At 29.5% G+C, this 16389-nt stretch overlaps 1 protein-coding gene across 1 annotated transcript; it reads right to left on the minus strand.

Annotated features, from left to right (window-relative positions):
- Positions 1 to 3850: 3850 nt before the first annotated feature.
- On the minus strand, positions 3851 to 5738 carry LOC124827387 (homeobox-leucine zipper protein ATHB-40-like). Its single transcript, XM_047300434.2, has 3 exons — positions 5478 to 5738; positions 5059 to 5360; positions 3851 to 4170 (listed from the first exon to the last, which is right to left on the minus strand). The coding sequence occupies exons 1-3, from the start codon at positions 5560 to 5562 to the stop codon at positions 3955 to 3957; spliced, it is 603 nt and encodes a 200-aa protein (XP_047156390.1). The 5' UTR covers positions 5563 to 5738; the 3' UTR covers positions 3851 to 3954.
- Between the last annotated feature and the right edge of the window lie 10651 nt (positions 5739 to 16389).

The following is a 16389-nucleotide window of genomic DNA, read 5'->3' on the forward strand; positions in this document are numbered from 1 at the left end:
AATAAGGATAATCTTTTTCAAGAAAAGAAAACTCTGAAAAAGAACACATTCCACATAAGGAATTGCTTTATTATTTCATTCCGGGAGGAAAAATTGAAGAGATAAGGTGACAAAGTTGAAGTTCGAATTCAATGAACTGAAGAGCTACCTGAGTAGGTCAATAGCATATCTATGAAACGATTTTTTTTCTTTGACTTTATGCTTCTCTTTTCCCCTAAAAGGAGGGGTCCCATCATACTAGGATTACTAGGTGTGACAAAACATAAAACATTATTGAAAAACAAATCCCTATAGTATTTTTTATAACAATCCCTAATTTTCACTAAATGTTTAATTTTCACAAAACATTATTGAAAAACAAAACACAGAACATATATAGTTGTTTCGGTAGTTAAATGTATTACTTTTACTAATTATTTCATATAATAAAAAAATGTTATGTTTGATGTTCTCGCTGATAAATATTCGATCCTTTAATTTAACATATTTTTTTTTGTCTTTTCTTAATTTTGAAGGTTCTATTCACCATGGATATTTTTTTTGAATTTGTAGTTATATCTTAAGAGTTTATGGCTGCTTATTTTTAAGTATATTTTTAAATTTTATGACCTCTTAATTTTATTTGGTGGTTCTTAACGCTAACTACTTGAAAAAGATTTTATAATCTATCCATATATTTTTAAATTATTATATCAATGTATTTAGTTTTGTTTCGTTATGCGGGAGTTTTGTATGGCTTTGCAAAAGGATATTTAAGTTTGGATTTGATTCAGTATTAAATATTAATTTTTTTTATTAGTATGGTAGGAATTTAACTTTTTATATTAATCATTCTTTCACTTTTTCTAATAAATACTTCAATAACCTTTCTCTTTTGCATTATATTATGTATAAAATATTTTTCATCATTGATACACAATCCTTCAATCTTTAAGTGATAAGAATGTTAGTAGAGGTTGCATCATGTCCTCTTAAGAGAATGAATGTCATATTTTTTTATCTCCAAGTATGCTACCTTTCATCTTCATTTTTTTTCTTTTTCCTAGTTCTCCATTTTCTTTTCCATTCATGATTTTTGTTTCATATCTTCAGTTTCGTCCTCAGTTTTGTCCTCTTTCTTTATGCATGAATGTCTACACTTCTTACTCTGAATTAGGTCAAACTCGATTTCCTTAGATAAACTAACATTTATGATTCTACAAAAGAAAACTTCATTTCTCTTATAAAAGCGTTAAGTCACTCCATGAAAGAGAGAGACTTAATGGATGAGCCAATGTCCTTAATTAAAAGAGTCACACTTCTATCAATATACTTTGCTTAAGGTTATATAAGTAAATTTAGTTATATCGTTGTATGACATGACTTTTTCTTGCAATCTTTTCATTTTTAGAATGTAATGGAAGAAGAGTTAATTGCAAATCAGCACTCCCATTTTGTTGCACTTCTTTAAAAGTAATCATGCTCAACACTTGCTAATCCGTCTGTATGAACAAAACTTCATCTGAAACAAACACAATATAAAAGTTTCATTGGATAACCTTTGTGAAGTATTTAAGTTCTACTATCCTCTTTGTCACCCATATCTTTCAATTGAGATTTTCATACTTCGAACATCATGTCCAAATTCACACTTTTTCCTTCTTTTAATGTTTTTGTCAAGAACTCCTCCAACCTTTGATATGAAAATTTTAGGGTTGTTAAGTGTAGTTTGGTGTGATAGGACCACAATGCGTGAGACAATTCCTTGACCCAATATTCTTTTTCTTAGTATTATGAAGTGAATTTTAAGTTTAATTCAACTTCACAAAACTAATTTGTAAGGTGAAGTTTGCATCCACTTATATATTCTAAATTAGTTTTATATCTAATCAATGTGAAACTTCCAACACATTTTTCTTACGCCGAGAAATATATATCTCAAACATAAAACTAAACATTAATGGGTGATCTGATAGCGGATGAAACAATATGCTTAACAAACCATATGTTTAACAAACAATAAATATCACAATAGTGAATGACATAATAAGCTGAACAAACAAGAAATTTCACTAGGATATGATTTTAATAGTGGGTGAAACAATATGTCCAATAAATAACAAATATCCTTACAGCGGATAACATAATAGGTCAAACAAACAAGAAATCTCACTAAAATAGACTCTAACTCATGACTCTGATATTATGTTAATAAATAAACTTTAAACCTAATCTAATCCTACAAAATCAACTTATTTATATCCACTTATATACTCTAAATTATTCTTTATCACAAAATAATTTTTTTCTTTTTAACTTTTGTTTGTTGATTTATATGTGGGTTCTTTACCAATGAAAAGACGCATTGTTTAGTTCTGCGCATGTATTATTGCAGTTGCTTGCTTGTGAATGTCACATAATAGTTTTACTAGTTATTCAACCTCGATCTATTTAGTGAAATAAAAAGAAATTACAACTAAAAATCGTAGTTGGCCTCATGATTAGGGGAATGGTCCCAAAACGTCCATTCCCATTATTTGTGAAAAGGCCAAGGACTAACTATGAAATACAACTATTCAGCCAATGCTGACTCAAGGTCTTCCGGCTTATAGCACCTTATTATAGTCACCGCCTTGCTTGATGTGACTTATGCATATCCTCTTACGAACCACATCTATGTTTGAAACATTATTCTTCTTAACACGCCTCAACAAAGGTGTTGAAAACCCTATACAAATAAGTGGTTATGCAATAGCATATATTAGCATAATATTTCGTGAGACTGCAACTATATTATCAGCTAATGACGTTTGTACGCATCAACCAAAAACTTATATATTGTGTTGTATGGCTAGGACAACATTCAATGGGGGTCACATTAATTCATGCCATCTACGCTTTCTATTTTGATAGATAAGCGATTTCCTGAGCATTTGGTACTAACAAGTTTTGATTAAAGATATGCTCGTGCATTTTGGTTTCTTTGAATGCAATTTCCTCATTTTGTTTGCATATATTTTTGTTTTGCAAGAGCGCACATTGTGTTCCCCTCATCATTAGATAAAGTGACGCGTGATTTATTTACCTGCCTCACAGTCCACACAAATTGTTCTAACCAAACGATATGAGGACCCTTTTCGCTACAAGACTAGTTTTTTTTCTTTTTGTTTCTTTTCTTTTCTTGATTTTTAAACTATTTATAATTGATGATTCTCATTGCGTTCAAAATTACATCCCTTGAATTAAGAGTAATTACTCCTGTTTTTATTATGTATTATTTTGTGAATGTTATTAACTATTATCTTATTTTGGTTGTTCTTAATCGTAATTACTTAAATTATGGTCTTAATCTCTCTGGATTTGTTCCTAAATTATTATATGAGTATATTTTTTCATTCTTGATTATTAGGGAAGCTTTTCATTGGTCTAGGGAGGAATATTTCGTCAAATTTGAATGTGATTCGGTCTGAGTTCTTATATTTCTTCATTGGTCTTGATAGGAATAAAACTTTCTAGATTAGTCATTCTCCCCCCTTTTCGATCAGCTCTATACCCTGATAGTACTTCATGCTTTTTGCTATATTATTATTCATATAAAACAAATCTCATCATATCCGTATAATCTTTTAACCTTTAAGCAATAAGACTGCCAGTAAGTTATATCCTACTCTTAATCCTTCAATTTTCTAGAATAAGACTATGATTTAAGTTCAAATAGTATTGATACACTGTATATTAAAAAAAGAAAAAAGAAAAGGTTTAAATGTTTTGTAGTCATCATGCAACAACTAAAGATGCAACTAGTTAAGTGAAGTCAAAATTTATATAATGATATGCTCTTTCCAAATCATAGGCAGACATGTACACAATATCTTGCAAGCTAGCAGATGAAACAATTTACATTAGATAACTGAAATATTTATACAAAATGATTATTCAAACTATTGACAAAATGCTAATTAAGGTTGTTGAGGTTCACATGTAGAGATTAATCCACTCCATTCCATTGATGTAATGAGTCTCCGGAATGTAGAAAACATCACCATAATCATATTCTTCCACCCTAAACTCTTCAGGAAATGGTGGGTTGACAGCTTCCAGCAAATCTTTGCTTGCGGCTCTTTCATCACGCTCTTGTAACTGCTGAATCTCCTTCTTTGCTTCCAAAAGCTGCTCCTCCAGCTTTAATACCTATATTTGAACAATGCCATTATATTTCTATTTTTTTTTTGTGAACTGTGATGTCGTAATATGAACCTTAGAAATAAAGGATCTATCGTCTTGTTAGTTTTTGCTTTTTCCAGCAAGATGCAATGTATTTGAACACGTCACGTGGGTTCTGATAAGTGCGCATTAACCATTGCCCAATGCCAGTGCACAAAACATTGTACGTACTTCATCCACGGCCGAAAGACAGTGGCTTTTATTGTACACCAAGGATGCCTTTTGGTGTTTCATGTCAAATCATTTGTCAATGTCTTGTTCTAAAAAAACTCTCCACTAAATTTCCTTATAATAATGTTGTTCTAAATAGTTTTAGAGAAGATTTTTATTTTATTTTCTGGGTAATTTTAAAATGTCTTTACTTAAAAATATGTGATAAACGAAGATGATTATATATACTACTAGTTATAAGTATGTTTTCTATCCAAATATTTGAACTCTTTAACTTATGAAGTGGCCAACAACTTCGAAAATTTTGTTCTTGAGATTTAAATCAAAGTACTGGTTGTAAGTACGTGATTAAACTAGTAGTGGGGCGGGGGAACTATTTAAAATAAAATACATAAAGCAGACTTTAAGAACTAAAGTAACAAAAGACAATGATATGTAGATATAAGTATAAATATAGCAGAAACATTCCTAAACTTGCCCAAAAATTGAAGTTATTGTTGTGAGAAAGAAGGTAACACAGATGAGACCGTTTTCTGCTACCAAGGCAATAAGATGCAAAAGGGGGTCTTACTAAAGCTCATTTGATTGTTTTCAACAAATTGCTTCAAGTACAAGAATAGTGTAGAGCAATGATCTATAGTAATGAAAAGCTATGTAGAAAAGAAATGAATTAGGTGTAAGTACCCGAGTCTCAAGGTGGCACTTCTGAAGCATGGTGGTTTCGTGAACATTTTTAAGATTGGAGTACTCTTCCTCCAACTTTTTGGTCTTCCAACGAAAACGTCGATTTTGAAACCATACCGCAACTTGTCGAGGGTCCATACCAAGCTCAAATGCGAGTTGGTCCTTCCTTTCAGATTCAAGTTTCTGTTCACTGCAGAAATTTTTCTCGAGAAGACTAACTTGGTCGGCAGTGAGCTTTCTCTTCTTGGGGGTGGCCGCAGCACCATTTTTATTTCTCTTGCGTCTTGGCTTGGCTTCTTTGCCTGTGCAAAGACGTGTAAAGATTAATTTAAATTAAAAGAGTGTCGAATATATCATATTGAAGATACAGAATCAATATATAGTAGAAAAATGTTGAGCGTTGTAATATGAATAGAGACCTTGTTGAGGAGGAGTTACTTCAGTGAATGCACCAGGATATTGGTGAGAGAAGAGCATCATTTGGCTTTCAAGTCGATTATTCATGGTCAAGTGTAGTAGTAGATATATAACTCTTTTGTTCTCTCAAAGATGAGTAAGATGTTCTTCTTGAAAGAGTTCAATGTCTACTGAGACACAACAAACAGTTCAAGATTACCTTCTATTTATAAGCAAAATGGTGGAAATATCTGTTTAGTTTGTGAAGATGTTGAAGACGACTTCCAAATTGCTCCCAGGCTGAGTTAAAATTGCAAGTAGGTGCCATTGTAGGCATTTTTTTCTTTATATTAAATTCTAAAATTGTATAACTAAAATAAATCTTGAAATAAATAAGGGGGAAAATGTGAAAGAGTCAAATTAAATATCAACAGAAATATTTTATCAACATTATCATTCTTTAACTTCAAGTGTTAAAGACATAATACGTTCACATGTAGTTGGTTTGTTTGGACTGGAGTGTGAGAATGAGAAACTAAAGAAACGAAGAAAACACGTACCTCAAGAATAAAATTGTTTAAATTCAGAAAATGAAAGAAAAAATTTAATAGAAAAAGTGAAAAGTTGGTAGTAGATTTAATTATTTAAAAAGATTAAATTAAATAAATTATAAAACTACTTTTTTTATTTAATGGGTTGTTTAAAGTAATTAATTATATTTACTATTAAATTTAAATAAAAAATATAAAAAAGTTAAGATGAAAATTAAATATGATAAAAATACGTGACACATAAAACATAAAAATATTTTAGTGTAAAACTGAATTAAATTATAAGTTAAAGTTTTAATCACTTATATATTATAAATTGGACGCATATAGTTATTGAAGGATTTTAACATAATCCATCAATATTAATATTGATTTATGAGACAAAATTATAAATAATTAATTACTTTCTCCTCTTGAGGGGATTAAAATTAAACTTTTATTCTCATTTTTCTTTTTAGAAATATTGAGTTTCAATCCGTGAACCAATTTGACTTATTATGAATTGAGATAAAAAAAGATTTCAAATGTGAGTTAAATTGACCTTAACTCACTTAATCTATAAGTTAAAAGAGTTTGAGCCCAATTGAAGATGACTTTAACCCTTTAAGAACAATAATTAATTAGTTTCTTTCCACTTTTTTGTAACTTGGTTAATCATTATTATTTACTACTTTTAATCATGTTAGTTGATAAATTGATATTTTTAAATACTAGAATGTTGATTAATAATGTTTGAATTCCAAGTTGAATTTATTTCTTTATCTAAGTTGACACTTTAATTTTTAATTATTATCTTTATATATAATGTTTGCTGAAATAGATAACACTTTGATTATACTATTATAAAAAATGAGTCTAATAAAACCACTTTGATTGTAATACAATCAATGTATAAATTAAAAGAATAAAATACCCTGAAGTGAGTCAACTTACTAACTCACTAACCCATGGTGGTTAGAATTGTTGGCTAAAAAGTGAACCAAATTGAACTAACTCATTTTTAGTTCAACTCATGGTGAACTAAATTGTGTAAACTAGATTAACTTAATTTCACACCCTGACTTTAATATTTCGTTTCATCATGTGTGTTGACTAAGTAGACAAAGCGATAAATTTTTAATATTTGTTTGTACTTATTAATAATGAAATGTGAAGAAAGAAAAAAAATGTTTAATTAGTAATTTGATTCCTATATTTACATCTTTCATTCGTTTTGGTCCTATATTTTAGTCTTTGTTTTTTTAAAGAAAAAAACTCATTTCAATTCCTATTTTTGTATAAAAAAAAAACTCAATATGGACATTAGGTTAAATTGGCACTAATACCATTGGGAAGAGTCACATATCAAATTTTAGGTTAGTGACATGTCAAGTTTGTGTCATCTTCTACTTGAAATGTGTTAAATGTTAAAATCAGAGGGAATCTAAGCTAAAAATAACTTATTGTTTTAACATATGACTGACTTAAATTTTGATTATTTTTTCTTAATATTATTTTCTTATGAAAGAATTCTTATTTTTTTAATTTAAATATTTAACTATTGGATAAACATAAATAATTTATTTTATGTTATTTATTATTTTAATTTTTTTATGCTAATTATCATTTTTTATAGAAAAAAATATATTTATAGGGGATGCTGAGAAGGGGGTTTCTGGTGTGGATGTGGATAGTGATGTTGAATTTGAAGAGGAAGGGTTGGATGAAAATGAATAAAAATGACATAGAGAAGATATTGATGCTTTTGGAAAGGATGGTAAATCATGCAAGGACAAAAGAAATGTGCTTGAAAGGTGGAAAAAGATAGGTAAAAGAGGGAGAAAAATGAAGGCTTCAGCCAGTGCATATGTTGATCTTTTAACACACAACAAAATGGTGACAATCATGAAATCGATGTCATATACAATGCTGATGAATTAGACAGTGATGTGGACTATGAAGGGGAGGGTGTGAACATGTATCCAATGTTTAAATATGAAGATATGAGAATAAACTTCAAATTCAAATTGGGGATGGAGTTTTGTTCGTTGAAGGAGTTTAAAAAAACTCTTAAGGAGTATTCAATAATAAATGACATAGAGATTATGTTAATTAAGAATGATGACATTAGAGTCAGGGTTGTTTGTAAGAGGAACTGTGGATTTTTTATTTTATGTAGTAAAGTTGAAGGAAGTCGTAAATTTTGGCATGAAAACCTTAGTTGATACACATAATTGTGGTAGGGTTTTTAGGAATCAAAATGTAAACAAGGATTGGGTCTCAAAAGTTGTAGTGGAAAACTTTAGAAATGTTGGAAACATGACTGCAAATAAGATAATTGATGACATAAATAAGTCATATAGGGTTGGAATCACAAAAAAGAGGGTGTTGAAAGTAAAACAAATGGCCATCAACATTCTAAAGGGGATAGGAGAGACAATATACATTGCATTAAGACTATCTAGCAGAGTAGAGAAGAGTGTGCTGGAACAACATGCAAGATTAAAGTTAATCAACCACAACCCACAATATAGCCAAGTTTTGAGGCGTCTTATATATGTCTCGATGGTGAAAGCAAGGTCTAAAAATGGTTGTAGACTTTTCATATGTGTTGATGGATGTCACATCAAAAACAGTTATGGAGGCCAATTGTTAGTGGTGGTTACAAGACACCAAATAACCAATATTTTCCTCTTGTGTTTGTTGTGATGGAAAATGAATTTACAAAGAGTTGAGATGGTTTCTTAGTCTATTGTAGGATGACAATTTAAAGGCTTTCAAAAAAAATAGTCTTTTCCCATTTCCATAAATTTTTGGCCCTAATTGTGAACATCCCAATTGCGAAGATGAGGATGAAGACGTCGAACACTTGGATCCACAACTCTTTTTTATATTTCGGAAGGTACAACAACATAAATCCCTAATCTCCAAAATTCCTTTCCACCTATATTCGTGATGTCCACCCTAGACCTCAATCTTTTCATTTAACAAACAAATCGCATTTCAATAGAATCCTTGGATTTCACCACACATTCCTTAAAACTCTTTGTCAAAGGATTCCAAAGATGGTGTTCATCAATAAAATTGATTCACAATGTTCATCATTTCCCTTCAATTTCATAATGTCGTTTTGTGTCAAATCTCCTAACACTATATGCCTTGTTTTGTGTAAAGGTTTTTTTAAAAAAAAAAAGAAAAGAAAGGAAAGAACATGTGTTAGATACGTGTCCACATATCTAATGTTGAATTGAAACATTATTTGTCACGTATGCTGTCAGTACCCTTAAATTTCTGTGTTAGTGGAAGCCAGGTGTAGGTGCAAGGGTTTTAAAATTCAGAAAGTGGAAGACAGGTGTGGGTAGCAGAATGACCGATCAGTTTTTGACGGTGGTATATAAATCAAATTTTCAGATTTTCGTGCCACTTTTTCTACATGCACCTTCTCCTCCAAAACACTTCTGAGTTCTTCATTTTCTCCTCTTTCTCTCTATAATCTTCTTCTTCTCTCTACAAATTCTTACCTTTTCTTTTCTCCGATCATCATCCAGGCAACATCTAAATATTCTTGGTGTCAAGCTCTCTCTTTTAAACCGATCAAGTTGTTGTTTGGAGTTGGTAAGTTAAACCCCTTCGTTCTTTTAGGATTTATGTATTTTCTGTTACATGCAAGCACTATTTATCTTACATGTATTCATCAAACTCCCCCTCTGAATCTATCTTCTATCTTTGGTTTTACGATTGGTTCATCTTCACCGATCAGAAGTTGTAGGAGGCTATAAAGGTTACTGGTGGTATAGGCAATATTGTAGAAGCATAGAAGTCTTTTGGGTTCGAGGTAAGGGAAACTTGTAATTTAATTATGATTCTCTGATTTTGAATGGTTGCATGTTTGAATGATGTTATGTTTGGTTATTTGGTTGATATTGAATATTGAGTTGTTGTATTTTTTTGATGCTTTATAAATGATGTGAACTGGGTAGGAATAAGGTTTGATCTTGAATCTGCAACATTTTGTGTAATTCTGTAATTATCGCCGAGAGTCATTCGTGACCGTTCGGTTTTCCATTGGGCATTCGGTCTGGACTGGATTCTTCTTCTGTAGAGAGTTTCAGTTAATGACCAATCGATTTTCTATTAGTATACTTGTAAATAAGCGTTCGGTCTAAGGATAGTTTCCAATTTCTACTTAGTAATCAACCTAGTTAAGGTACCCAACATAACTTAAGTGTTAGATACTATATTTATCCTCAGTTGTAAATAAGTGTTTCTTAGTTGTACGGTAGAATCTATTTTATTCATTTTGTATAAGTTCAGTAGTGCTCAGTCTTATACTAGCGCTCGGTCTCAGTAGTGCTCAGTCTTGTACTAACACTCGGTCTCGTCACATTACCCAATTATGTGCTTGTATTTGAAACTAAGAGTGTTCGACATACTTCAATAGTGTTCGGCCTAAGCTCGTAGAGTTCGGTCTAAGCTCTTAGGTTTTAGTTAAAAGATTTTAGTGTTCGGTCATGCTTAATTATAAAGTATTCTATAGTATTCAGTCAATTCTTTGGGTTCTGTCTAGTAAAGACCGTTCGGTCATAACTTTTGAGTAGCGAGAAAACGTGCAGTCTCACAATAAGTATTCGGTTCAACTAAAGTGTTTAGCCTGAGTATAACGTTCGGTCTTGTTCTTAGGAATGACACTATCTCTTTAGGTTTTGTTCAAGGATGGGATCATATTTTATTGTTCGGTTTTATTGCATTGATGGCTAAGTATGATGGTATTTAAAGTGTGGCATGAATTGAATAGTATGGATATGAAGGAGTATTCCAGGGAAGAATATCTCGTAATTGGTTATACTTAGCTGACGTTTATCCTGATATTCTGTGATTACTCATTCTCAAGTAGAGAAGAGTAACTCATGCATGAGAATGGCAGGAGGTCCTAGTCCATAAGGTGAACTTGGGCGAAGTATAACGGACTAACCTTGGGTGGCAACTGTTGAGGGCATCCCATCTACTACACCATCCGGGTGCTAAAACGTCGTAGCTACATAATTCATACAGTCCGGACAGTCAGAGTAAAAGTGGTCGGTTATTGTATTTTATGTGTTCGGTATTTGCTTGGATGTATATGTATGATGATGGTATGTTTTGGTTGTGAATGAATTAGTTTATATTAATATGATTAATTAAATTACTGAAGCTTACCCTACTCTCCTGTCTTGTCTTTATTTGTCCATTCGGTCATACTTCCTTTTGCAATGATCATCTTGTGGATGTAAGCAGAAGGGGACGTAAGTTCATTAGAAGAAGCTCTGGAAGGAGAGAATCTTGAAGCTGAAGCGTAGGATCGTTCAGTAAGGAGGATTAGTATTATTCTGTAGAGCCGTTCGGTTTAGGCTTATAGTTTTAAACCGTTCGGTATGTTATCTTATTTTGCATTAGACTTTATGTTTTAATGTAAAGTATTAAATATTTCAGTATTTTAGATTATCTAGAACTCATTTTTGTAGATCTCTAAACTGTCATATCATATTATTGTATGTTAACTCCTTTATATAGTTTAAACTATATTTTTGGGATGTTATATATGATAAACTTTAACGACATTAAAAAATAAGGATCAAAATCAATACTTGAAATTACACATACCAAACTGTGTCAAAATTTCAACTAAGAACCATTTTCAATTTTACGTAGTACTTGGACCAGAAACATATTTTTTCTTTTTTATAATATATAAACATATATTAAGAAAAATATTTGATTATTTCTTTTTTATTTATTATTTTTATTATTTATTTTCTTATAACATAAAAGTATATATAAATAAAATATTTACATTATAATTATTAGAAAAACCATCTCTTTAATTAATGACTATAAAGAATAAAAAGTATTTAAAAACAATTAATTATAAATTTGATATGATTAATTATATTATACATAATAATATTATTATTATTATTATTTACTTACATATTAAATTATTGTTAAAATGATTATTCATTGTATTTTTTTTTTATAAATATTCGCTACAAAATATGAAAAAAAATTAACAATAAATATTCTTCGTACTATTAATTTTATTTTATTTTTTACACTTTCATCCCATTTATGTATGTTTGTGTGTCCAATAAATAATTATGAATCTCACGCAACTTTTTTCCGTCTTATTCAATAATTTGCAGAAGGGGTAACCATAATGAATACAAAATGGATTAATATTGCAAGATAAACTAATTGATAGTGTTGGACATGTTTGCATATAAGTGGTAACAGTTATAAAACCTTTCTCAAATAAGCAATTCATAAAGAAAAAGATTATCATATATGATGCATCAAAACCATCAGCCCACACATAGCATATTTCCTTCATAAAGAATGATGTGAAATTAGTCTTGGGTTTTTTATATTTGAGATTTTTTATGCATATAATTTCTTTAAACAACAAAGAAAATTGGAAAAAGATTTAAAAAAACGACTTTGCAGTAATATTGCTGCGATATGAAAAATATGTGTTTTCAAATGTATATTATGTATATTAATTATACCAAAAAATATAAGAAAATTTTGAGAGATTGAAGAAAATAAAAAGGTTTAATTACTTTTTTATTTTAGTTTTCGTCTACAAATTCTTTTAGTTTCAATTTAGTTTTGATTTATAAATTAGGTTATTTGTGCTAATGTTATAAAAATTGTTTTAAAGAAAAATTACGTTTTAATTTATGATTTTTAATTTTTTTTTACCTTTTTTTGTCACGTGATATTTATTAGTGTGATGGGAGAGTATAATGTGATCGGGTCTCAATTTAATCATTATATTTATATTTTTTTTTATTCTATTTAGTCCTATTTTTATAAATGAAATAATGTTCTCTTTTTAAATTGAATCAAATTTATTTTTTGTTTTATAAATTTTATGAAGTTATTTTTGTTAAAATTGACATTTTTATTAAATATCTCAAAAAAATACTTTTAAACTATCTTTAATTATATTAATGGATTTTATTTAATAAATTACTTTTAAACAAGTTTTTATTAAGGTTTTATTCCAATTTTGGCTAAAATAGATTAAGTAGGTTAAAATTATCAAATTTATTTATATAGATAAAAATTACATATAAGAATTTACATATATAATTATTAATTAAATAAATATAGATAAATAATTTTTTTTAATTAATAAAAATATTTATAAAAATGTTAGATTAGTTTAAATATAATTCTATAAATATTTAATATAAATATAAATTTAATAAAAATATCAACTTAACATTTGAAAAAGAATATAAATTTGTTTTAATTTAAAAAGAAACAACATTCTCCATTTTATTAAATAATTTTAAAAAATAAATATAAATACTAAATTAAGATTCTAAAATCAAACATTATTTCATTTTAACAAAAAAATATGAAAATAAATTAATTAAAAAAATAAATATAAGAACTAAATCAAGTCTTAGACACAGTGACAGTACTACGTAACATCACTTTAAAAAACATTAAAACATTAAAATAAAATTTACAAATTAAAAAAAATACCAATTAATACGTAAAACTTTTATTAAAATTATTTATAATGAAAAAAATTAACTGTATAATTTTTCATAAATAAAACCAAATTAAAACTAAAATAATAAAAGATCGACTTACCATTTCTAAAAATAATAAAGAAAATTAATTAAACCAACTAAAAAAGGATAGATCCAACACATATATATTTTCCCAAGGCATTTGGAAAGAAAGCAAAAGAGAATAGAGAACTTTGTTCTTTTGTATTTCCCAAAAGGATCTTTATTGCAGGAAGGGCAGCATCGACAACATGTGCTACAGTACTACCAGACAAGTGCCAAACACGTGATAAAGCTAAGGTTGTCTTTTCTATTGTTTAGATAAGATAATATTTTTTTATAATATTTTTTATATTATTATTTAAGTGTTATTCGGTGATTGATTTACGTTGATATTTATAATTTTGGATCAATCACATAAATGATATTAAAATGTTATAAAAAAGATGTTGTCAAAATATTATTATTTTAAAGATATAATAATAACAATAACATCATATTTTTAATGCAAACATTTTTTTAACAATTTTTTTATAATTATTTATGTAATAGTTTGTTATTGGTCTGTCTAAATATACATACTAATAAAATAGTGACATTATGAAAATGTTGTTAAAAAAATTGTTAACCTATGATCGTTCTTAATTTCGTGTTCTTTTAAGCGATATAATTGTTTACTTAATTTATTCAGTTTTTATTTTTATCCGGAAAGATAGCTTTCTCTTTTCCATTTTCTTTTATATCGGGTAACTTGAAATTTTCTGAATTTTCAAGGAAAGTTTATATATACACTTTTCTACTGTCTTGAACCTGATCTTTTGGTGAAACATTATTATTTTTGACGTGGGCAACTATTACGTATTCCTTCAGCTGGGAAGAGACGTCAGATTACAACTCGAGTTGAAAAGAAATTAAATTAAAAGTTATAATATGGTAGTATATTATACAGGATTTAGTGATAATATGCATAAAGTTTCACGTATTAATTAAAACTTCATCAATATTACAATAATTGACCTTGCGCGCTTATCTTTCCAATATTTGTAACCAAAGATACAAGAAAATGATTTTGTTATTATAAAGATAATAAACTATCAAAATATGCAATATGATTTCCATCGGATTAACAAATAAAAGTAATATATCTCAAAAAAGATTGATGACCTAGAAAGAAATAGAAGAAATCATGATTATATAAGTAAAAGAAAAAACTCAATAGACACGGATTACACAAATTCTTTACTATTCTTATCATTTTTGGATTTCTAAAAATTTTATAAACATTCTTAAATTCAATATTAATTACTTAACTTCAAAATTTATTCCAAAAGGTTCTTATGCTGATTTCACTTGAATTTTTAACGACGCTTTTATAATATCTACACTACAGTGATACTTTCTCTGAGCTTTTTACACGTTTAAAGACGTTTTCTTTCCGGATTGAATTCAATGAACTAGAATCAAATCTAACATTAGTACCCAACTCCATCAAATCAAATTTATATAAATTATTTATGATAAAAATATGGTTTAAACTGTTAAGAAATCTCAATTCGGTTTTAATTGATTTTTAAATTTGTAAATTATTAACAATTAAGATATTCTCATTAAGTGGTAAAAATCAATATCAAAACTTGTTAATCTAGTGAATATTAGACATACAGATCTGAATTATTTTATTACAAAAATAAAATTTAAATTATGATGTACAATTAATAACACTACAAGCACTCATCTTTTTCCTTGCATCATTGCAGATCTCGCGATGTCGTCATCTCTATTGGACCACCACGACTCCACCATGTTTGTTCCAATCACCACCGCGAGCAACATCTTTCACGCGTCACACATCCATCAACTTCATCACACACAACAGGTTGTTGTTCAGCCATCGTGACGAAACCCTAATAACAGAACTCGCGAGTTCCACCACTACACCATGATCGCACCTCCATGAAGACCGAAAACCTGAGAACTCAGATTATGAAAAGCCCCGAATCAACACCAAGACGTGAACCAGAGAAGCACCACTATGGTCTCGTGTCTTCGTTCCTCTTTCATCGTGAATCATCTTCTTTGAGAACCTGCAAAAACCAAATCGCGAGAATGGCGCCACCCAAATCGCACAACCATAGCGGCTATGGAGCATCTAGTTCCATCACGCACCTGCAATCATAGATAACCCAAAACTAGAAAAACCAAAAAAAAAACGCAAATTGAAACCCTAAAATCTCGAATCCGCAAGCTCCTCACCTCAAAACCATCAACCTCGTTGTTAATCACCAACAAACCCAAATCATGCTCCAACTGCAGAGAAAATGAAACCATAGTCTGAAATCCTCGCGCAATCGTCCTTCATAGGGAGCTTAATCGTGCCACCATGTCCTCTTCATCATGCCGCAATAGCGAATCATCTGTAAATCGAAACCAACAAGAAATCGTGTTCTTGTGAGCTTCACCTGAACCTCATCTTCTCTAGGAAACCTCGCACACTGCCTTCATTAGCTTCTTCAACATGCAGAAAGGAAAAAACCACAAAATCCAGTATGCAATGCGCCATCGTGATAGAACCAGGAGCCACTAGAAAACCTTCTCCACGTCCTCGCGACACAAGAATTCCCTATGCATCAGAACCCTGATTTAGGTGGGGAATTGCATATCATAATTCACTCCAGGTTTAAATTATCATCATAAAACACATCAACCACTAAAATTAATCAAGAATGACACTCCTAAAAAAAAAATTATAGCTCCACGTCTTAATGTTGTTTCTTACCACTTAACAAAACAGCTTAATTATTATTCATTTACAAAATTTAGGATCCAATTGAGACCATTTTAAA

The sequence above is a fragment of the Vigna umbellata genome, chromosome 1 (genome assembly GCF_029865625.1).
Source record: "Vigna umbellata cultivar VRB3 chromosome 1, Vumbellata_1.0, whole genome shotgun sequence".
Taxonomy (NCBI): Eukaryota; Viridiplantae; Streptophyta; class Magnoliopsida; order Fabales; family Fabaceae; genus Vigna; species Vigna umbellata.